This window comes from Panthera uncia, chromosome B4, assembly GCF_023721935.1.
Source record: "Panthera uncia isolate 11264 chromosome B4, Puncia_PCG_1.0, whole genome shotgun sequence".
NCBI classification, from domain to species: Eukaryota; Metazoa; Chordata; class Mammalia; order Carnivora; family Felidae; genus Panthera; species Panthera uncia.
The window spans coordinates 98847383-98871538 of record NC_064809.1 but is presented as its reverse complement, the minus strand read 5'-3'; the positions used below and the strand labels follow the sequence as shown (position 1 = coordinate 98871538).

The following is a 24156-nucleotide window of genomic DNA, read 5'->3' as shown; positions in this document are numbered from 1 at the left end:
TTCAACAACAGCAATAGCATTGATATTTTTTATTATAGAAAACCAGTGAGTTACCAAGATTTCAATTGAGTGCCCAGTTTTACAATAAGAAACTAATGAAAATAATAAGGTAAGTAGAATTTCATTTTTCAAATTGTTTTTACTGAAGTTATTTCTTCCTGGAATATTATTTTAAGCCCTATATAACTCTTTACAGCTAATTTAGTTGTTCCTAGGCATCTAGTAATTTAATTATTTGTGGTGTTAAAGTTTAATTCTTACTCTTCTATAGGAGGACTCATGTCTTAGTCATGTTTGTCTTCCCAACCTTTGGAAAGACTGGCATGTATATGGAACCAGGTGAAGATTACTGAAAATATGGATGGATGAATGAAACTGTATTTTAGAACAATCCTGTGCATTTATTAAGTATTACAGTCATCTCTCTCTCTCTCACACACACACACACACAAAGGAAACCAAGGAACAATTCAGCTAAATAATGACAGTGCAGGGGCCAAAATTATTTTCTCTACTTCCTAGAACATTTCATTTCCCTTAATTCATTTTGTCATCAAAGGAATATTCTGTGGGCTTGGCAATAATTTCCAGTGATTTTGTGGTCTATGGTTTCTCTAGCAGCCAGAATGTAGTAAGTAGCAACAACAGAAATCAGGAAGAGAAGAAAGAAGGAAAGGAGGGGTCAAGAGAAGTTGTTTTTTCGTTTTTTTGTTTTTCAAAAATTGAAACTGGAGAGATGTCGTATCCTGAGGACTAAAGAGAATGATTTGGTGTAGAGGGAGCTCTTAAGGAGGTAGAAGAGAAAGTAATCCAAGAAAAGGTGGTAAGAATGGGTATAAATGTTGTGTATAGGTAGATGTGATGGCAGGGTTGTATAAAATTCTTTTCTCTCTGCTTTAATTTTTTTTTTCAGTGAAGTCAACATCAAGGTCAACAGTTAGAGGATGGGAGAGTTGGTATGGTAAGTTTGAGAAGAAAAGGCATGAAATTATCATCTAAGAACTTGAGAGGGGTCTTAGATGAAAAAAAACAAAGAGTGAATGGACTGGGGAAATACAGAATGATTGCTCGGCAGCAACAAATACTCATTTGAGGTTGGTGATCATAAATGTAAAGTGAATCACATCCACATGGGACATGTTTTTTTTCTCCAGGTTCATTCACTTCTGGTACGGAACTGGTGGAGAGTTTAATGTAACCAGGTCTGTGATTTCATCAAATGAAGTGAGAGAGGAGGAACAGTAAAGAGTATATGCAAAAGTCAAATTGCATTCAGTTACCACAGGGATTCAGCTGATTAAGGGGGGGAGGGTGGTAAGAAAGAATATGAAGAGTTTGGTGAGGGTCAGTAAAAAGCTGTAGGATCAATGAATTTAGAAATCCTAGCAGAACCAGTGGTAGAGTCATGGAACAAAAGGAAGACCACTGAAAAGCTAGGATTTAATCAGTAAGAATGGGGTGCACAGAAGTGAACTGATAGAGAAGCCGCAGATTCTGATGATGCTCAGCTCAAGGGTGTGCCAGTGAAAATAAGTAGCTCAGGAGGGATTAGAAGACAAGATCATTGGAAGAAAGGCCAGGGGATGCTAATCATTCTCTCATCACTGGTCTACCTGTATACTCTCATCTGTGTTCTTCCGATTATAGTACTCAATTTTTACCCTACTAATCATAAATGAATATCATCTCTTTTCTGGGAAATCCCAAGCTTGCACTGAGATAAATTTTATTATTTTTATTATCATTTTAAACAAATGTTAACAGAAATGACACAATCAGGAAAAGACTCATTTCACCACTTATGCTGTTTTCTTTTATTCCTATCTAAATCACAGACTTGAATCTATTATTCTATAGAAATAATTAATAAAAATGCAAAATAATATTATACCCTGTGATAAATCCATTAAATTATTATATTATGTTAAAGTCTACTTTATATTTCACTTTCAAGTGTTATATTTATTTTTTAATATGTTCATTTACTTTGAGAGAGAGAGTGGGGAAGGCGCACACAGAAAGGGAGAGAGAGAATCCTAAACAGGCTCCACACTCATTGCAGAGCCCCACAGGAGGCTTGACACAGGGCTCAATCTCACGACCTTGAGATCATGACCTGAGCCTAAATCAAGAATTGACGCTCAACCGACTGAGCCACCCAGGTGCCCCCCACTTTCAAGTGTTATATTTAAAAACATCAGAACGTTAAATGGAAATATCAACTAAAAATGTGAAAGAATGATCAAATGATGGACAGAATAAGAAACTGGAGGAAAAATTCACATGTGGATTATTTATTTAAACAGATACTCAGTGATATATTAAATTCAAAGAAACAATGTTCCTTTGTGAAATTCCCATAAAACCTAAAATTCAAACTGTATAAAGGCATTTTGTCCTACATATTTGAGCTCTGGTATTTCATAGGCATACTGATACATAACTGAAGACATTCATGAATAAAGAAATGTGTGAAGTATATGCATCTCCATGCCACACCAGATTTTAAAAATAGTCACAATACAGATATGTATCATCATTCTCATTATGAGACTATCTGGAGCTATGGGAAAGCCAAAACTTCCCCCAAGTACTTGAAAATTCTGTAAATACAATCCCAATAGCTATGTCTTAGCATTACCATATCTACCTCTACCCGGAACTGGCCCATTGCAATCTTCACACAAAACCTCTGATGCCTGATGATACCACTGATGATTCCAAAGGAACCCTCATAATGTTGTGTTGTCAACGGGATCAATATCTCCTGGTGGATATTGCAGGAATGGCTAATGCCTGCCACAGTGTTCAGATCTGCCAAAGAGCTTCTGTCAAACAAGCTCTTTAACCCCCAAATTTGTAATATGTTTATTTTCATGAACTTCAGGACAATATTTTGAATCTTTCAAGCATTAGAGCAATTTTTTTAAAAAATTAAATAGTTCTTTCATTTTTTTTTTCTTCAGAATATATAAAGGCTGACCAGAAACTTATTGGAATAAGAGAATACCTCTACTTCTATGAATTCTTACTCTTAGAATTATAAAAACTGTCCTCAAACTCTCTTTCCCCTTAGTATGTTTTTCTAAAAAATTCTTTAGTTGCTCATTAATACAGACTTTTATATATATTAGTATTAATTAATATATATTATATATATCATATATAATATAATTACACCAAAGGCCTTCCATAAATGCCTACACTCATTTGGGTTCTATAAAAACACACTGGACTAAAGCAGAGAAGCTGGTTTTATATACTTACAAACCTAACAAATTGTATATATGTTTTTTCCTTACATTATTTATATGTAATGAAATATTTCCATAATTAGAATTTTTCCTAAATACACATTTGGAGCCATTGTGTAGGAATGTTCTAAAGAGTAGAGAACTGAAGACAGAACAGGGTGGGATTGGTCATGGTACATTTGTATTGACATCTGATCCTTAACATTTTTTAAAATCTCCAAATATATTCAAGGGCTGTCTTATTAACAATGAAGCTTCCCCAGGTTTTCTATGATTATATTGAACTTGACTGAGGGCAACAATGACTTGAAGACCTCAGCCTCTAAAAGCCCTACCATTCTTCACAAAATTCTTCACAGAACAACAAAGAGATCACCCTGAGCAAAGTAGACAAATATCTAAGAATCTCTGATGCATAAGATGCACACAGTCCATTTATGCTTAAGAAAAAACAGTACGGCACAGATATGACTTTTATTAAAAAGACTTATGGAGAGATTGCAAAAATTCTGAGGTCTGTCCTACCCATCAGTCAGGTCACTTACCAGATATCTCCTCTAGGCACTGCTTAGCAGTTTTATTATATGATACATCCATCTTAGTAGGACTGGTACAGGAGTCAGCAGATGGTAAAGAGGTGCCTTCGTTTTCTGAATGTGATCTGAAATTAACCAAAAAGACAGAAACAAATAGCAATTGCTGTCATCAGTGACTCAAAATTCCCTAGTACAAGCAGAAGTCAACATTTCTATTGTTGTAGTACAAGCAGAAGTCAAGTTTTCTATTAAGGTAAATAAGCACTTCCTTATGACGACGACATTCTTAAACTATCTGTAAGAGAAAATCCTTATTTTCATATACAACCCAAGTACGAGTGAGCTATTAAATCATATTTCTTAGCCTTTTCTACATTTGAAAGCCTGTAATTACCAATAGTTACATTTGGGGGGAAGCACAAAACTTGAAAAGATCCAACTTTTTCTGCAGTTTTAGATAAAGTCTGGCTAAATTGCATTCTTGTGAGAATAACTAATAAAAATACTGAAAGCATCCCTATAGTTTTTTTTTTCATGAAAATTCTAGAAATATATCCTAAAACAGAAAGTGTAAGTAAAAAATTAATGTTGAATTTGTTCTGAGCCGTAAACATCGCTATAATGTCTCAATTTCAGAAAAGCCAGTCAATCAGAACCAAATTCTCATTATTAAAATTTCATCTACCTTATGTTTTATATTTGTGTGTGTATATGTGCACGGCTATGTATTTGTGTGTGTGATTAACATGTAGAGAGTAGGTCTCATCAGATAAAAGTACACAACAGATGGACTGCATATATTTTGATATTCTAATCTTCATGCATTACTTCTTTTATGCACAAGCAAATGTTTTAAGAGGCATGATCTTTCCTGATGCAGCTTCAAAATCCACATATATTTGATCCAAACCACCACATCTTAAAAAAAACAAAAACTAGAGGATGAACTAAGATACAGGAGGAGGCAACCTTGAAGTCCCATTTGTATTACTGGGTTTGGATCATGGTGAGTGACCACTAAATATTTCTCACTTTTAAAAACTATACAGAATATTCCAAATATGTGAAAGAGGAATTCAGTATGCTTTTTTTTTGAATCAATTTCTTTAAAATTTATTTATTTATGTATGTATTATTTATTTATTTTTGAGAGAGAGAATGTGCATCTATGCAAGCAGGGGGGAGGGGCGCAGCCAGAGGGAAACAGAGAATCCCAAACCAACTCTGCAGTGTCAACACACAGCCTGATTCAGGGCTGCAACTTAAAAACAGTGAGATTATGACCTGAGCCGAAAAAAAAAAAAAAAAAAAGTCAGACGCTTAACCATGTGAGCTACCCAGGTACCCCTGAATCAAAGTTTAATTAATATGTTACATTTATTCTAAGTCCTCGTGTTGTTTGAGAGAAAATAAAGTGTAATCACTGATATCCACAATACGTTATATGAAATGACATATCCAGAAACTCTGAAAAGCTCGTTAGGATTTTAAGAAATCGTGGAAAACATTATGCTATATTTATGGACGAATGTGTATATAAAGGAATTAATATACAAAAGAAAAAGCTAAGTGAGAATTCATATAAATGGCCTCTGTTGATTTCTAGCAGACTGTCCTTATTTTATTCTAACTTGAAAATGAATATAAAAAGCATGGCAAAATTAAGAAAGAGGATATACTGTTCAAGTGAAAGGACATAACATAAAGGCCAGTAAAGACCTCAATGTTGCTAAAATCAACGCCTTTTAGTCTTTACCTTCCTTGATGTCTTGGCAGCATTTAGAACAGCAGACCATCATTCCTTTCATGAAGTCATCCTACTCTGGCTTCTATGACAAAAACTTTCCAGTTTGTTCCCCATTCTCTCTGGATGCCACTTTCCCCTCTTTTGCTCTCTTTTACCCAATCATTAAATGTGGTTCTGGGTAGTGAAAAGAAGGGGATACAGAGGGCAAAACTGTGGGTTCCTCAAAGCAGGATCTTAAGCTTTTTCCAGTTTTCATTGTAGTCTCTTTAGATGATCTCAAGCACATTCACTATATTCATGATTACCTAGCCACACATGAATTCCATATTCTAGCTCTAACCCAGCACTTTCCACTGAATTCCAGATGTATAGCACAGCTATTTAATTGACATAACTTCTTAATTGTCACAAAGATATCTCAAATCTATCATGTACAGAATTAAACTTGTAATCTTTTGTTGTAATCTAAACTTGTAATGTTCCTTGTTCATGGTATCCTGGATGAAACCTTTAGGGAAACTATAAGGTGGCTTTGTGTGGTCTGATCTCTGTCTGCCTCTCCAGTACCATCTTGCATGTGAGTCTTCTTATCTCTCGTCTCTGTGGTCACACGAATTTTCTACCCACTTCTCATAGCCCCCTGCCTCAACTGGGCTTTTACACTCCATTACTTTCCTTCTCTCTTCATCCAATTAAGTCTCTCCCTTCAGTTCAAGTAACTCTTAAAGAACCATCTCTAATTTTCAGGTAAAGTACCAAATTGTAAGTACTTATCTACTCTCTGTATCTATCTTGACAGTACTTCATACACTTCCAATGCAAAATCTAATTATTTGATCAATGTTTATCTCCCAAACTAGACTCCACTGCCCACGTTTAAGCTCGCCGTTGTACCCCAATGCCTAGCCTTGGTCTCACAATGTATTGCACTGAGAAAATATTAGATAAATAAATGAATAAATCTTATTAGCCATCATCATAAAATAGTATTAGAGTACAGCATATGGAGGGAAGCATGGTATAACGGTATATGCAATGTAAAACTTGGGTCTCTAACTAGTTATTAACTCATGTGACCTTGCTAAGTTACTTAGCCTCCCTAAACCTCAGTTTGCTCATGTATGAAAGAAAAATATGTGCCTTCCAAAGTAATTTGAACTCAAGTGTTATTATTACTAATAATAGTAGTTCACTTCTTTTCTTCTCTGGCCTCCAGGTTCTCCTATATCCCCTGTCTTTTGATAGCCCCACCTTCCTCAATGCTAAAGCCCACTACAGTCGGTTCTTCTACTTGGGCTTATTTCTTGTGGGCCACTGCACCTCCCTGACCTGTTCCTTAGCCTGCTGTCCCTGAATGAAGGGTTAAAATCCGCTGAAGTTTTCTAAGGATATTTATTACTTGCTGAAGAGGTTTAAATGGAGAGTATGTGGTGAGATTGGAGACCCCAGGGAAACTTTACTGGCTGTCTGCCAAGAAGCCTCAGAAAGGCAGGGTGACTTGGTGAACTGGCTGTGAGCCAGGATTGGCCTACAGTCCTGCAGACTCAGTATTCATAGACTGATCTCTCAGAAGCTGAGTCACATTAAGTAGTTCACTTTGATGGCTGGCTATAGTCCAACGCCAATTGGTTCTTACGAGAACAAGATCAGTAGCTGTTACCGGAGCCTGAATGCATGTGCTCATGCTAGTTACAAAGGTTCTAGAAAAATCTGTATCAAGTAAAAATGTATTTTGAATGTGTCTTGAGAGTAGAAATTCTGCTTTGCTCTGAATAAACAGATCTTAAAAAGTTGCTCAGGAGCTGACGGTAGCTATCTTCCTCAGCGTATGAGACTTGGTACTCAATTCCATCAGCTGTCTTCAGGCCCTATTATCTGAGGCTCTTATAAAAAGTATGCACACTACTAGGGGCACCTGGGTGGCTCAGTCAGTTGAGGGTCTGACTCTTGATTTTCGCTCAGGTCATGATCTCACAGTTCATGGAATTGAGCCCCATGCCAGGCTCTGTGCTGACAGTGAGGAGCCTGGCTGGGATTTTCTCTCTCCCTCCTTCTATGCCTTCCCTGCTCACATGTGCTTGCTTTCTCTCAAAAATAAATAAATAAATAAATATACACATATTTTTAAGTACGCACACTTCTGACAGCTCAGTGATCTATTAGAACATTTCATTTTATTTTGGTTTTTAAAAATCTGTCAGTGTGTATTTCTGGCTGATTCCCGCTTTATTATCTTTTTTATTTTAATTTACAGGAGGTGATTTTTTTTAATCCTATTTATTTTTGAGAGAGAGTGAGAGACATGGTGTGAGCAGGGGAGGAACAGAGAGAGAGGGAGACACAGAATCTGAAGTAGGCTCCAGACTCTGAGCTATCAGCACAGAGCCCAATGAGGGGCTCAAATTCACGAACCATGAGATCATGACCTGAGCCAAAGTCGGACATTTAACCGACTGGGCCACCCAGGCGCCCTGACAGGATACAATCTTATTTACCTTATTTTCAAGTTCTTTGGTGTATTTTCCAAGGTATTACCTATATTATGAACAATAGGGAAGCAGATTGATCAAGGAAAGGAACATGGAAAGGGTTAAATTTTAAATAATTTATAAAAAGGACCTACAAGACATCTCGTTTCATATGTGCATGTAAATGGATCCAGGTCTCTGGTCTACATATGTCACAAACCATCCATTTCTCCAGATTTCCACTCATTGTATTTTAGAGTGGATTCAAATTTTAACTCTAGTCTCCAGAGGGGCAATCACTTCTAACTGGTAAAGATTTAACTTTTATACAAATGATCAAAGAAGTTCAGTTAAATCTCTGAAGACTCCCAACATGTCCTCTCTTTTTGTGCATGTTTCACTCTGATAAAATAAAAGGGTTTGGGGTGATTCATGAAACAATTTATGAAGACTTCAGAATCAATAGTGTTCTCCAATCAAAGGGTTCATTTTGACAGACACAGTGAATAATGCAGTGGCATCATTCACTGTTCCTACATAAACTGATACTACATTTTCCTCATTCTGATTGGAAAAAGGAAAAAAAAATAAGTGTCATGATGTTCCTGTAAAATATTTAAAAGACCTGAATTGTGCAGACTAATTACTGTGTATTTACAACATGGTCAACACGTTGCAAGTACCTACTGAAACTGTCAAATATAGCATTGCAAAAACGCCATATTTAGAGTGTTAACAAGCCAGGCTCTCAGGGTTAGTATCTCTTACCAAGCGTGGTAGCGGTGAAAAGTGTAGAGTTCACTGATGATTAACACGAAAGCCATTTCCTGTTTCTGTGCACTTACCATGTGCCAAATACTATGCCTGGTATTTTACTGATGGCATTTCACTTAAATGTCCCAACAATCCTATTGTTATGGAATGAATGTCTGTTTCCTACCCCAAATCCTTACCTTGAAAACTAATCTCCAATATGATGGTATTAGGAGGTGGAGGCTTTTTGGGCTGATTAGGTGTTGAGAGTGGAACGTTCATGCCTGGGATTAGTGTTGTTTTAAAAGACACCCCAGAGAACTCCCTCACCCCTTCTGTCATGAGAGGGCAGAGTGAGAAAATGGTCATGTGTGAACCAAGAAGCAGGCTCTCACCAGACTTGGAAATTCCAGCACTTTGATTTTAGACTTCCCCACTTCCAGAACCATGAGAAATAACTGTCTGCTGTTTAAGCCATCAGGTCTATTTTTGTGACAGTAGCCTAAACAGATTAAGACACCTATAATATAGGCGCTGTAGATAGATTCAGGCTTCTAGAGGTTTAATAATTTGCCTTATATAACAAGCTGGTAGATAGTTATCCCATATGTGACCCTGGCTACCTCTAAACACTGTTCTATTAACCACTACCCTCCAGTTTAACACCATTCAAATGCCTCTGGACACTATTTTAGTACACTTGAGGTCTCCTTAGCTGACAGATACTTCATTCACTAAGTGAATAACACACAGTATTTGAAAATGACAATAGCTACTGATCTACCTTAAATATTATTCTTTACTCTTTACTACCTTAAATTTGTACTCTTACAAAAAAGAAGCTATTATATATACCACTCAAAGGACTTCAGCAGTAAGTCCTAGATACTATCAATTGGAAATTTCAAATATCATAAATATGAGTGTTTGCTCATTAATTTATATTAAAATATATCCTCCCCTGGATTCATCTTAATATGGATATAGTCACACAGGTAAGCACAAATACAGCTGGGTTGAGACAGCAACATTAATAGTCTAATAGTTTGATTTATAAATCAAACAAAGGCAAAGAAAAGTAAATATCTTTCTAAAACCACCATGGTTTTGCTCTCTTCTTTCCTTCCTGTTGGGAAGGCAGACAGGTGACACCTAGGGCCAAGGACAGAAATGAGTCAGGAGGAAGAGTACTAAGTGTGGATGGGAAATTTGTTATTTCAGGATGGGTTGAGCAAATAAGAAGATATATGGAGAATAATGTGAGCCAAGTTTCTCAGCTAACAAAAGGAAATACAAGTATGGAAAGGAAATATGTATGTATGTGTGTGTGTATATACATATACATAAATCATGTATTATGTATATGCATACATATCTATATATTGTCCTTAATTTATGAAGAGGTTACATTCCTATAAACCCGTTGTAAGTTGAAAATATTGTAAGTTGAAAAGGAATCTAATATACCTAACTGACCTACCATCATAGCTTAGCCTAGTCTACTTTAAATGTGTTCAAAACACGTGCATTAACCTACGGTTGGGCAAAACCATCTCATACAAAGCCTATTTTACAATAAAGTGCTGAATACCTCATGTAATTTATTGCATACTGTACTTAAAATGAAAAGCAGAGTGGTCGTATGGAGACACAACGGTTGTCAATGCATTGGTTGCTGACTCTTGTGATTGCCGGCTGACTGAGCTGAGGCTCCGCCTGCTGATGGGCATCACGAGACAGGACAGTGCTGCATATCACTAGCCCCGGCAAAAACCAAATTCAAAAGTATGGTTTCTGCTCAGTGTGTATTTGCTTTCACTCCATTTTAAGTGGAGGACTGTCTGTGTGTATATATATCATAGAGAGCTCACAGACACTGAGATAAATAATGATATAAGTGTGTGTGTGTGTGTGTGTGTGTGTGTGTGTGTGTGTGTATGTCTGTGTGTTTGCATGTGTGTGTTACCTACATACATTTTACCATTTAGGAAACCAGGGAGCAGTGAGATCTTGGTTTCTAAATATCACTCTCTACAAAAAGAAATCAAGACTCCTTAGTAAAAGCTGCAGCCAAGAGATAGGGGGAGTACAAGATGAGCCTGAACACCTGGAGCTGAAAAGAAATAAAGTTCTCAAAGAATAACGGGGCAGAAGCCAGCTTGAAGGGGATCCCAGTAGTGAAACCTGAGAAAATTTAAGCATTAAAACAGTCATACCAATGGGTTAAAATCCACTGAATACAATGGGAATCCATTAATCCATACAATTTGAAGAGAGGGGAAGAGGGGGAGGGAGAAGGAAAAGGCAGAGGAGAAGGGGCATCTCTTAATAAAGAAACCCAAGGCAGAAATGTGGAAGGAATGATAGGATTAGAAGTCATTTGACCTCCACTCAACTAAAATATTAATTTATGGAAAAAAATCTCAATGGATGCTGAATCCTAGAGGCAAAAGAAGATCCAGGAACAGAATTTTTACAAAGAGTCTCAAGATACCTTTCCACAAAAATACTCATTGAATACAAACGGGGAAAACTCTAGAGTGAAAAACTATGGCAAAATTATCTTAATCGAGGGATTAAATTTCACATCACCAAAATGGGAAGTATCAGTGTTGTTGCTATCTTAAAGGATGCGATGGGAAGAACACAGCATCACTTCTGTGGCATTCTGAATAAAAATACATAATACACATTTAGTGATGAGCAAATATCAGACAAGCCCAAATTAAGAAACAGTCTACAAATGCTTATTTTCACCACATCAGCGTCATGCAAGTCAAGCAAAGATCAAAGAACTGCTCCAGATTGAGGGAAAATAGGCAGAAATGCCAACTTGGTACAACAGTCATCCTGAATTGGTCAAAGGGGATCTCTGGGACAATCAGTGAAACTTGAAGAAGTCTCTGGCTGCCGTGAGTGAAGTATGTATGGGAGTTCTTTGTACTATTCTTGCAAATTTTCTGTAAGCTTAACATTTTTCCAAGAGCAAATAAAATATAGAAAGAAGAAACAGCAGTGGTTTGATTGGGCAATCTGGCAGCAAACCTCGTAAGCCAACTACAGAAGGTATTTGATGAAGCTTCTCCGCTGAGAGAATGCCAGCTCCTAGCACTATCCCACACAACAGGCCCTCTTCTAGTGGTGTCTTTATATTCCATCTTAAAAATACTGCTGTGCGAAGGAGTTTAAACTGCTACCCGATGCACATATATATCTCAAACCTAGCAAAAGACAAGCTCTCAAGGCTGGCATTCAATAAACTGCACTTTGTACTGATGACCAATTACGCCCAGTTCACATAAAACCACAATTGCAGCATAATCTGTAATAGTAGCTGCAGGGCTTAGAAAAGCTTTTTCTGCATGATGGTTATCTGCTCTCCATTTCAATCTTGGTATACTCACAGCTCCTCCCACTCAGTTTACTGGTTCAACAAATTAGCCAAACTTAAAACCATGTGTGTAAGCATTTTCAAGATTAATGTTTTGCATTCTTTACCTTTCCGAACGTAGTATATTCAAGTGTCAGTTTTTCTTGTCACTTCCTAGGCAAATCTGAACTCTCACAAAAACTGGCTGCAACAAAAATGTCTCCTGAGAACCCATGATGCTGTTGTATAAAATACATTTTGTGAAGGAAAAAAAACAAAACCTCTGCATTCAGACTTTACTGACCTAATTTTACAATTCAAGTGTGTATAGAGGGTCTCCTCCTATATTTAATTCATAGGTTTAAGATGCATGATGGTTTTCTTCTCTGTATAACAGTGTCTTGCCTTATCTATGTGTTGGGTTCTTTCTGCGTGTGTGCGTGCGTGTGTGTGTGCACAAATGTGGATGCAAGTGCAAACGACCCCCACTCCTGATTCTACTCCCTTTGCATTAAGATGTTTGCTTTATATCCAATGCACTGTTTTCCTGGCATTTACTACAAGTGGTCAGAAAATAAGGAAAAGAAGGTGGACCTTAAAATAGCAAGTTAAGAATCTGGTTACTAGCTCTTTTGAAAATTATTGGAGGCTGCTAAAAAGACTGAGGTTTGGGAAAAATGTACAGGTCTCTCTTTTCTCTTTAATTGACTATTTACTTCACTATTTGACTTAATATGTCTTTACCATCATGAGGAATTATAGCTCTAAAGTGATGAATACACAAGCTATGTAAGAAAAATGACATGTGGGTAGAGGGGAGGCATTTTTTTAAAATAGAGCAAAGGTAGTAACTTTTGAACTCCAGGTGAGGAAAACAAGTTTGAAGAAGACAGCATAGGGTCAAACCAAGAAAGAATACCAAGAAAGAACAAGAAGAATGAAAAGCTTCTTTTCTGAACGACGCTCTTCTTTCTCCTTCCTTTCCTCCTGTAATTGGGACCTCTAATTCAAATCTTAACAAAGCTACCTCTGAAAGTCAGGAAATTTCTCCCTCATATAGCCATTGAGCATTTTAACCTATGCTGTTGTCTTCCATTAACAATCTAACTTACACAGTGAAGACACAGCAATTTTCATAATCATGCTTCACACACTTGTGCTCTCTCTCTCTCTTGCACACACACACACACACACACACGCACACACACGCACACACACACACAAGTCTAAGGGCCTGATATTCAGTAATTTCTGTTACAATTAGGCTCCAATCAACCTTCAGTTTCCAGGAAATCTATTTTACTTGCTGACTGCCCTACACATCTGGTATTCATCCTGTTTATATGGTTCCTTCAGTCTTGCAATTCCTTCCTTGTCCCCCTCATTTCAGCATGCCTAAATCCCACTTATCTTTCAGAACCCAGTTCAAGTGCCACTTTCTCTGATTCCGACACCTAGCAGTAATTTTCCATGTTTTGAAGTCTCAATGTACCAAATCCGGTTCGCTGTTGGAGAGCTTTAGACATCTCGCTTCATTTTGTAGTGATCTTTGAGTCAGTCTCTTGCCTACTATACTGTGGATAACAGAAAGAAAATGACATTTGGGATGTGTCATGTTTCACTCTATCCTCATGTTTTATACATAATAGATTTTAGTAGGGAGTTACTGGAAGAAGAACAAAATAAGTGAATGAATGTCCTGAAGAGAAGAAATTTCATTCTTTAAATATTTTAAAGCTGTTTATATTTCAGGTTAAACCATCTAGCTCATTTATAGGAGGTAAGAGATTTCAGAAGTTTCTCTGTTTCATTATACATTGCTGCTAATTGTACTATTCATCTATAGCAGGTGAGTCTAAACCATGTTGATGGTGTTTCATTCAACAATTTCACATGGTGCCCATGGTAGGTAGGTTCTGTTCTGGGCATTACACTACTAAATAAAAAATATAAGAGCTGGTGTCAATGAGCTTGTTATTTATAGCTGGAAGTGGCTGACTTTCTTTTTTTTGAGAGAGGGAGCAAGTGAGCGAGGGGCAGAGAGGGAGAAAAAGGGAAGGGGGGCTCACCTGAAGCAGGGCTCTTGCTCATTGGAAGTGGGGCTCGAGCTCACCCCATGCAGGACTCGAACTCACAAACCGTGACCTGAGCCGAAGTCAGATGTTTAACCGAATGAGCCAACCAGGTGCCATGAAATCATACTTATTAATAAGTTATCAAAATAATAGCAGGGGTGCCTGGGTGGCTGAGTTGGTTAAGCGTCCAACTCTTGTTTTCGGTCAGGTCATGATCTCAGTGTTCATGAGATCGAGCCCCACATTGGGCTCTGTGCTGACAGTATGGAGCCTGCTTGGGATTATCTCTCTCCCTCTCCCTCCCCCTCTCCCCTGCTTGAGCGCTCTCTCTCTCTTTCACTCTCTCTCACTCTCTCTCAAAATAAATATTTAAAAAATAATAGCAGATAATAATAAACTTTATGAATAAAATATAAGAAGATGATGTCATAGAATTCTGGCAAAAGGCATACTGAATGTTTCTTTGGATTAGATGGCTGGAGATAGCTTGTGTGAAGAGGTAGCATGTAAGCAGAGATCTGATGAGAAGTAGCCTGCTTTGCTCTGGAAGAGGATTGTCACAGGTAGAGAGATCATCTATGACAAAGGCACCAAAGCAGAATAGGTTAGTTTGTTGAGAAACAGAACGAAGGCAGGGGTTTAGTGCCCTACAGGAGAAATGGTATGACTGTGGCCTGTGGGTTAGATAGAGGGTCAGATTATGTAGGGACTTGTAGGTCTTGGCAAGGTGTCTGGGTTTCATTGTTTTCAAGTGTAGTGAAAATCCAATAGATTGTCTCGTAAATTGGAATGACATATATAATGTACACTTTTAGGAGGTTAGAGCCCCTGCTGTGTGAAGAATTCTGTTGGAAAGGGCCAGAAGTGGAATCTGGAAGACTCACTGGAAACTAGGTAAGTACTGATGGTGACATGACTTGGACCAGGAGAGGGGGGTGGAAATGGAAAGAAATGCCTGATTGAGGGTATGTTTTGGGGGGGAAGAGCCAATAGGACTAACTGAAAATAAGATGTGCAGGGAGAGAGTGATTGAAAATCAAGAGTAAGATATGGATTCTTTCCAAATTTTCTTCTGAATTTTCCACTCAATAATCCTACATCCCAAATCTCTACTCTCTTCTACATTATTTCTTGTATATACTTCCATAACAGCAATGATTTTTAATTTTTATTATATTTTATCATTATGTCCAATAGAGTGAACTCCCTGAGGGCAAGGCAACGTCTTTTTTTTTAATATATATATGTAATTTATCGTCAAATTGGTTTCCATACAACACCCAGTGCTCATTCCAACAGGTGCCCTCCTCAATGTCCATCACACACTTTCCCCTCTCCCCCACCCCCATCAACCCTCAGTTTGTTCTCAATATTTATGAGTTTCTTATGGTTTGCCTCCTTCCCTCACTGGAACTCAAAGTCTTTAAAAAAAAAAATCTTTGTAGTTCTTAATACATAGTATTTGCAAAATGAATGATGAGTACATAAATGAAAACGTATTTGGTGTTTTCCCTTTACCTAAACAATGGCAACCTGTCATTCTACCACTTATTATTTTTCGTTACATTTATTTATTTTTTGAGAGAGAGAGAAAGAGAGAGAGCAAGGGAGGGGCAGAGAGAGGGGAGACAGAAGATCTGAAGTGGGCTCTGTGCTGACAGCAGAGAGCCTGATGCAGGGCTTGAACTCACTCACCATGAGATCATGACCTGAGCCAAAGGTGGAGGTTTAACCGACTGAGCCACCCAGGCACCCATATTTCTTTTCTTTTCTTTTCTTTTCTTTTCTTTTCTTTTCTTTCTTCCTTCCTTCTTTACTTCCTTCTTTCCTTTCTTTCTTTCTTTTTTTATAGAGAGAGAGAGCACATGAGCGGTAGAGGGAGAGAGAGAATCTTAAGCAAAGTCCACACCCAGCACAAAGCCTGATGTGGGAATCGATGTCACAACCCTGAGATCATGACCTGAGCCAAAATCAGGAGTGGGATGCTTAACTGACTGAGCTACCCAGGCGCCTCATCATTCTACCAAATCTTAAATATCTCTGGTAGCCACCTTAATACAATGGCAGTCTATTCCATTCAAATAGGTTTAAATATTGGGAACTTTTTATTTTAAATTAAAACATTCTTTCTTAAAATTTTCCACTTTTGATTTCAGCTATATCCACTCATTAAATGGATAAAGATATACTAACTTAAAAAGTACTTTTATCACACTATAGAGATAAATGAGTCACAAAAACTTAATTTAGAACATGCTTGCATTGTATAGGAAGTAGGACTAATATGAAATCCATTAACTTCCAGAACTCAACATTATATTTATAGAACTCTGACATTCAATTTGTAACAGAGTATTATGAAGCATATATTAGAGTTCCAGAAGTAATAATTAATAACCTAGCATGACCTAGAATCAGGGTGAAGAAAGGAGAAAAACATCACCCTCAGCCATAAATCTTCCCATTTTATAGAAGTTATTAAATTATCTTTAAATATCAAAACTATATACACTATACACATACACACACACACAACTTGAAAGCAATTTGGCATTTCCTATCATAAATGGGTTCTGAAAAGAATTCTGCAACCTATGATAGACATTTTTCTGGCCAGAATCTTTCCAATAACTATTTCTTGCAGGAAGAACTGGTGAACAACGAAGGGGATACTACAGGTCCAAGCACATTTGAGTTCAAAGGCAAACCCCTACCAGCCCTGTGACTTTAAGTGGCAACTACTATTCTGATTGGAAATCTCCGATTCTTCATCTTTGTGAAATGGAGATAACATTTTTCCTCATTTGTTGATGATAAAGTTTAAATGAGAAAATGAACATAAATCTTGTGAAATACAGACTTGTACTAAGTACTCAAGAACATTATAAAATAGTCAATTATGCCTGTTATCAAATAATTGGCAATCCAGAAAAGTCTGTCAGGCATTTTGCAGGAAGAATTCTTACATGGGGTTGGAACGACAGAGTCAAAAGAAAATCAAGGGTTACCTAATCCAAACAACATGATTCTGTAATATAAATATCTTTCACTGACAGTTAAAAAGCTTAAGTATTGATTAATCTACCTTGAGGGGATTTACATTATCATTTACAAAATTATTCTGAATTTATAAGAGACTTCCAGCAACTATTGCCTCATACGCAGACTATGACGTGAAATTTTCTAATCAGACGGTTTTATTTTCAACTACCTTATATTATTCATAATAATACCACTAATTGGTGATGTTTATAAGCCATTTACTCTGAATCTGGATCTGTGCTAAAATCTTTACATGAGGTTGCCTTATTTCATCTTTAAAACACCCCAAGTGGACATTCTTACCCACCATACTTCACAGGATTATACACTGAAATTTGGGGAAGACTGTTCACTATGTGGCGGGAACTATCCTAAGCCTTGTATAAATATCAACTCATTTCATCTTCAAAATAGCCTTGGGAGGCAGCTTCTCTTATTATCAGCCCCATTTTACAGATTAGGAAATCAAGGCTCAGAGTCTTTAAATACATTGCCCAATGTCACATGGCTAACAAAGGACATTGTCAAGATTTCAACCCAGCCAACTTGGCTCCTGGGGTCATCTACTCACCAACACAAGATGTTGTTTCCGAACAGTGGTAGAACAGGCAGAATTCACAGCCCATAGTCTTAGCTACTTGGCTGTATTACCTCAGTTTTATCATCTCCATTTTAAAAGGGGCAAACAGAAACTAAGAGGTAGGAGAATGTGGCAAGGTCACACAACTGATCCATACCACAACCCCAGGCTGTGCTGCTTCCTCTTTTTAATAGTGAGAGTTGCATTTTTCAAATGGAAACCACCAAATTTGTGTCCACTGGACACTTTATGATAAACAAACAAAAAAACCCAAAAAAAGCCTGTTGCCACTCCTAAAAACATGCTTGCTAACCTGGCAGGCACAATCTTTCTGCTTAGATTTACTCTTTCCTGTGAAATTCATTTGTGGTGATTTGAGATGACTGATGCTTCTACAGAATATATTTGAGATGCACATGTGTGCTGAGTGTGACATACTTAACACTTGATAATTTTTCTCACATATGTGAAATGTGGATTATGATTTTGACATCTTCAATTCTCATTTGTCACACAGGGACTCTGGAGTTAGAGCTGAGTCCCATCTGATCCAAATACAAAGGTTTTAAATGAATTACTGCTCCTAAAGGCAGAAAAGCAGACTTGAAAAAGAAGCTGAGATATAGTAATTTTAAATTTGCTTCGCCGAGTATATAAAGCACCAGAAAAGCACTCAGGTTTTTCACTGAAGGAAAACAAACCCTCATAATTACTTTCTTTACATAAAAAAACCCATACATTTAATAAATTTAATACATTATTAAGCTATATAATATTGACCCTCACTTAAGTATAGCAGGTACTGCCTCCTATTCAGAAAACGTCTTTCCTGTTATTGAACTGCCAACTTGCCAAAAGGGCAGACGTTATCCCTCCCTAAGCATCTCCTGGCAGAAAAGACCATGAATAAAAATGGAGGCAAAGCAGTGACTGACATATTTCTAATTGATTAAGACAACCCACACAATAGGCAAAACATGCCATTTTTATAACTGTATAGAATAAATATTTTAAGATATAGCACATGTTGGCATATTTCAATACACATAAGTACAATGCAAGAACAAATTAATAAAGCACAAATATAATAATTATATAGATTATTATGTGTGCCTAGAAACTAATGCTTAGCCAGAGAAAAGTAATATAAATTGTATGCTGGGAAACCAATACCTTATAAACAATATTCAACAAACACTTACAATGTTCCAGAATATAGAGCAAACATAGGAATTTTCCCTATTACTCTTCTCCGCGCTTTAAGGTAGATACTATTATTCCTATTTGACAGTTGAAGAAAATGAGACGAAGAGTCGTAAAGTCACAAAGCTGGTGCGGGCCAGAGCAGGACATTAAAGCCACGTGTGTCTGACTCTAGAGTCTGCCCCTTTAGGCATTTGGGTGTACTTGCTCCCAAGGGTGAAAAGAAAACTATCTGTAAACGTTATAAAACTGAGAATTGTTTTAAAAGACCAATAATAAAAATGGTAATAGACACAGGGAAAAGTCATGGCATCTGGGTTTCATTTCACCTTTGAGAACAAGTAAGTTAACTTCCTAAAGCCTCAAGTTCTTGAAAAGAGGAGACAAGAGGGCAGAAGAAGGGAAGAGGAAGCGGAATAGGACTAGAGAATACGGGTTACGTTTTTCTTAAAAGATGAAATTCGAGGCCTTTATCTTCAGGATGAAACATTGTTCCAAAATGACCACCGCAAAACACAATGCTAGTAACCATGTTTCTTACACTGTGAGCATGAAGGCCTGCAGGAGATGACAGCTGTGGACCAACAGGGGCCACCTTACCTGTAAATGAATGGAGCCACCGTGGCAGTGTTGGGGTGGCTGTGTTGCTGCTGCTGAGGCAGGTGGACGGCACCGTTCCCCGCAGTCTGCCCACTGCCTTGTGCCCCTAGCACGGCACAGGAACCAGCATGAGAAGCTTGGCCGGCTTCCCTTCCTTCCAAAGGAGCAGGGCAATTGGATGTGCTTGCTTTTTCAGTGGTAACGGGCTTAGGTAAGGACTGGGAAGGGCTTCCCTTGGTAGTCCTGAATTTTTCTGACTCTTTGCTCACTGCACTGCCAGATGAAATGGTTTGCTTTGCTGTTGGCACCTTCGAGCCCAGTTTGGGAATGCCGCTGGAAGAGGGGATTAAGCTTTCTTTCTTGGCTGCTGTCGTCTTGCTACCCTTTGGGATCAAGCTTGCGATTTTAGAGGTCTTTTTTGGAGCCGTCTCTGTCACCTGATCCTTCTCGTCCTTGACTGGTTTTTCAGTGCAAACTTTATTTTTGTCCCTGTTCTTTTCCTCTTTTTCCTTTGGCTGTAGCAAAGACTTTTTATTGCTGAGGTTTTTGCTTCCAGCTTTTGGAGGAGCTAATTTAGGTGACACTTTGGGGCTGCTGTTGGTTGAGCCACCGCTATTCAGACCACTGCTAAAACCTTCCATTTCTCCAGATTCAGAAAAGGCATCGTCATCCTTCCCGCCATCACTGGGTCCTGAACTGGGAGATTGTGGGGGCCGTAAAGCAGTCCGGGCATTGACCAGCTTGAATTTTTCAAGCATGGATTTCTGTCCCGAGGGAGCTGTTTTGACCCCTTCTGATGCAGGCGGCTTCAGTCTGTCTGCAGAGGGTGTGGGAGAGGTGGCTGGGCTTGGCTGCTTCACGGTCAGCATGGTGGAGGTGGCGCTGTGCTTGACGTTCATGGACTTGCTGCGCCAGGGTTTGCTGGCACTTGGGGAAGGGATGGCGGAGGCAGGAGGCTGCCCAGCAGTGCCAGGGGGCTGTGCGTTTCCATTTACACCTGAAGATGGTTGAGGTCCTTTGGAGGAATCTGGACGTGAAGAAAAAAATGAGCAAGAAAAGGCTGATGACTTTTGATCGCTTATTTCACACCACAGAGTACTGTTAATGACAGACACAGGAAAGGATCTCTCCTGTAAGCAGAAAGGAGACATGCTATGGGGCATCGATCACTCTTGTGCTATGGTTGTCTTTGTACCACGTATCACAGATTCAGGATCTGAGAGCTGCTGGTTTTAGAAAACAATTATTTTCCCTTCTAAAATTTTTCTAACCCAAAGGAACTTTGCTAGTCATACACATCCAAAGAGAAAACACTATCCTTTCCTTAAGCAGTTCTTTGTATTTCTCCCAATTATTGCTGTAGTTCATAGCAGTAAATTGATATTCCACATAGTTTTATAAAATACGTTGTATGATAAGTGTTGAGAAATTACTTTAACCTACAGGAGACTAGCTTTTTGTCATCTGATTAAATGTGCTTATGAATCATGATTTAGCTCTCAGTATTGTTTGTTTTAATCTGAATTTAAAAAAAAGCATGAAATCTATGCTTATATGGGTCAGATAATGTACTGTTACATATATAGACACACACACATTATATATAACATATATAAATATACATCATATGTAACATAAAATATATGTTATATATTACATATATAATATATCATACATATTACATATAATTTTAATATATACTTAGATATATTACATATAATATATATTACATAAAACATATGTTATATATGCAACATAAATTACATATATACTATATAACAACCCCATAAGGTATGTATTGATATTATTCCTGTTTCACAAATAAAAAACTCGTAACTTGTTCAAAGTCACTCATCCTGGACTTGAACACAGTTCAGAGCTGGTGCCCTTAACTAACATACCTCCTGAAGTGATGTCAACAAACTCTAAAGACTACTAAAAAAATCAAGCTATTTTGGGGGGGGGGCTATGAAAAAAAAAGTACTTTATAATGCATGTGTTTACTCACTTTACTTACTTTCCACTCAGAAATCTCATTATGATATGAACTGTTATATGACTGTTTTAACACTGATTAATGCCTGATAAAACGTCTCACTTTTAAGGATGAAAAACTAAATCAAAAAAGAGATTTTATAACAGGGCATAGAATAGAAAGAACTGAGCTTGGAGTTTAAAGACCTCAGTATAAATGTTATTTAACATTGAGGAACAGTATAATTCTGGTCAAGTCATTTACTCTAAATTTCATCTACCATAAATGCCTCCTTCTTTCATCTTTTTTTTTTAGACATGAAATGATCAATGATTAAATTAGATATTTATGTAACAGAGGCATCATTTAGCACTGTTAACACACCAGACATTGACAAATAAATGCAGAGCTGTTTTTGATGAAATGTCCAAAGGAAATATTTTATAAGTAATATCCTTTTCCTAATATTCAAGAATTAGAGCCCATTCAATTTCATCAAATATTTACAATTATAAAACACAATGCTTTTATTTTTAAATGTGTTCTTCAAAATGCAGGGAAAATGATATGTAATCAAGCTCATTTGTACCAAAAACTACTTTTAACCATTTTTAAGAAAAGGAAACTAATATAAAAAAGAGAAAATAAAGAAATTAGAGACACAAAAATAAGTTAAATTATTAGTTAAGTATTTGTGTGAGTTAAGCTTTTTAAAAAGAAGTGTGCCTAAAATGATACAGTAGATTTGTGAAATTTATATTAACAAGAATAGACAAATGCATTTTATAGTTAATATTCACTTTTTATTCCAAATTTTCATTTAAATTAAAGTTAACATACAGTGTAATATTAGTTTCAGATGTAAGATGTAGTGATTCATCACTTATACAAAACACCCACTGCTCATCACAAGTGCCCTCTTTAATATTTCTTTTAAAAATTGGTATACCAACATTAACTCTAACTCTCATTACCTTTCTACATTTCCATATTTCAACTGGCAAAAGTTACTGTAAGACTGTACATGTATACTTTATGTTAAAATGTAACAGTCTACTGAAAAGTCAAAATGCTTATATGGCATATTTAAATTGTACAGCCTATGATGATAAATTGATGTTTTTCAATATTCAGGTAATATCTGTAATTGTGTCCATTTCTAGAATATCTGTAGAAATCTATTAGGTTTGTATATAAACACTAAGGTATTCTGAAAAACAGTAGGAGTATCGACTAATTTAGGACAAACAAATCTAACAAGCTTCAAAATAACCAGTCTCAAATACATTCACTCTCTGTTAATGGATTTCAATCTTTTACTTCAATCTCTTTTAAGTACAGGTAGTTCCAAATTTATTTCGCTTACATGTTAAGATCCCTTTCAGAGACTGACAACACGTGACCAAAATTGGAATCTACCTGCAGGTAGAAATGCCTACCAAATATTTCTTCAGAATAATTTCTATTTAGTGGTCAGGTCTCAACTTTGACCTCACTTCTGGAAAAAAACAAAACAAAACAAAACAAAACAAAACAAAACACAAAAACATTATCCCCACCCCCATTTCTGATCATCCTAGCATCAAGTCTGGGTCGGGTGGCTCCTTTACATTTTTCCATAGCTTATTATTTCCTCCCTTATGACCATTATTACTCAAGTGTAATTGCCTGTTTCCTATACTGCACTTTGCGTTCCATTAAAGCAAAGACCAAGTCTGTTATTATGCATAGAATGTCTAACACCCTAAGTGTTTCCCATAGAGGTTCTCAAACTTTAATGGGCACAGAAGTTATCTGGGGATCCTATTGAGCACACAACACATTGTGATTCCGCAGATCTGCTATGGGCCCTGAGATTCTGCATTTCTAATAAGCTCCAGATGCTCCTGCTGCTGCTGCTGCTGCGTCACAAACCATGTTTTGAGTAACAAAAGTTGAACAGACTCGGAAATCCTGGCAGTTGCTGACATTACCAGTTTTCAAGAATTTTTCTTATGCCAGTACCCAATTTGGTTGAATTTGTCACATGGTCCATAGATGTGCAGTATTAATATTCTTTGCCTTCTGAACTTTCAGAGTTCGGCCAGTTCGATATTCGTGGGATGCTTGGCAATGTGTGGCTAGGGATATGGCAAACAAAAGAAGCCCGTCAGGTTCTCCTGACGGCCATACATATAGTGTGTATCCTCTTTGTATTTGCAACTTGATTAAGAAGTCGGGAGACTCCTGTCCCTGCGTGCCTGGGAGCTTTGGTGGGAATGAGAAGAAAAGGTAGGAAAGAATCCACCAGGATGTTTAAGTGTTCTGCCATTAGCTAGATAGACTGCTATAGCAGTTCAAGTACAGAAGAGGAATTTCAACATCACCACTCTCAAAAATGAGACAGGAGGGACTCCAAATTATGACATCCACATCCAAACCATGGTCACCATCACAGCAACAGCTGTAAAACTGTTCTCAGATGAGTACACACATATAAGACACTTCTCTAAGCTCCACTCTAAATCTGTCCCCAGCCTCTCTCTACAGAGCAGCAGTGAGGTGCTTTGGGTC

At 37.4% G+C, this 24156-nt stretch overlaps 1 protein-coding gene across 1 annotated transcript in view; it reads right to left on the bottom strand.

The window, feature by feature from the left end:
* The window catches only part of NAV3 (neuron navigator 3), a 353901-nt gene that overhangs the window by 173690 nt on the left and 156055 nt on the right, over positions 1-24156 (bottom strand). Inside the window, exons 8-9 of the mRNA XM_049627462.1 lie at positions 19629-20655; positions 3800-3915 (exon numbers count right to left, since the gene is read on the bottom strand). Of these exons, the coding sequence (XP_049483419.1) occupies positions 3800-3915; positions 19629-20655 (1143 nt within the window). The remainder of the gene's footprint in view (positions 1-3799; positions 3916-19628; positions 20656-24156) is intronic.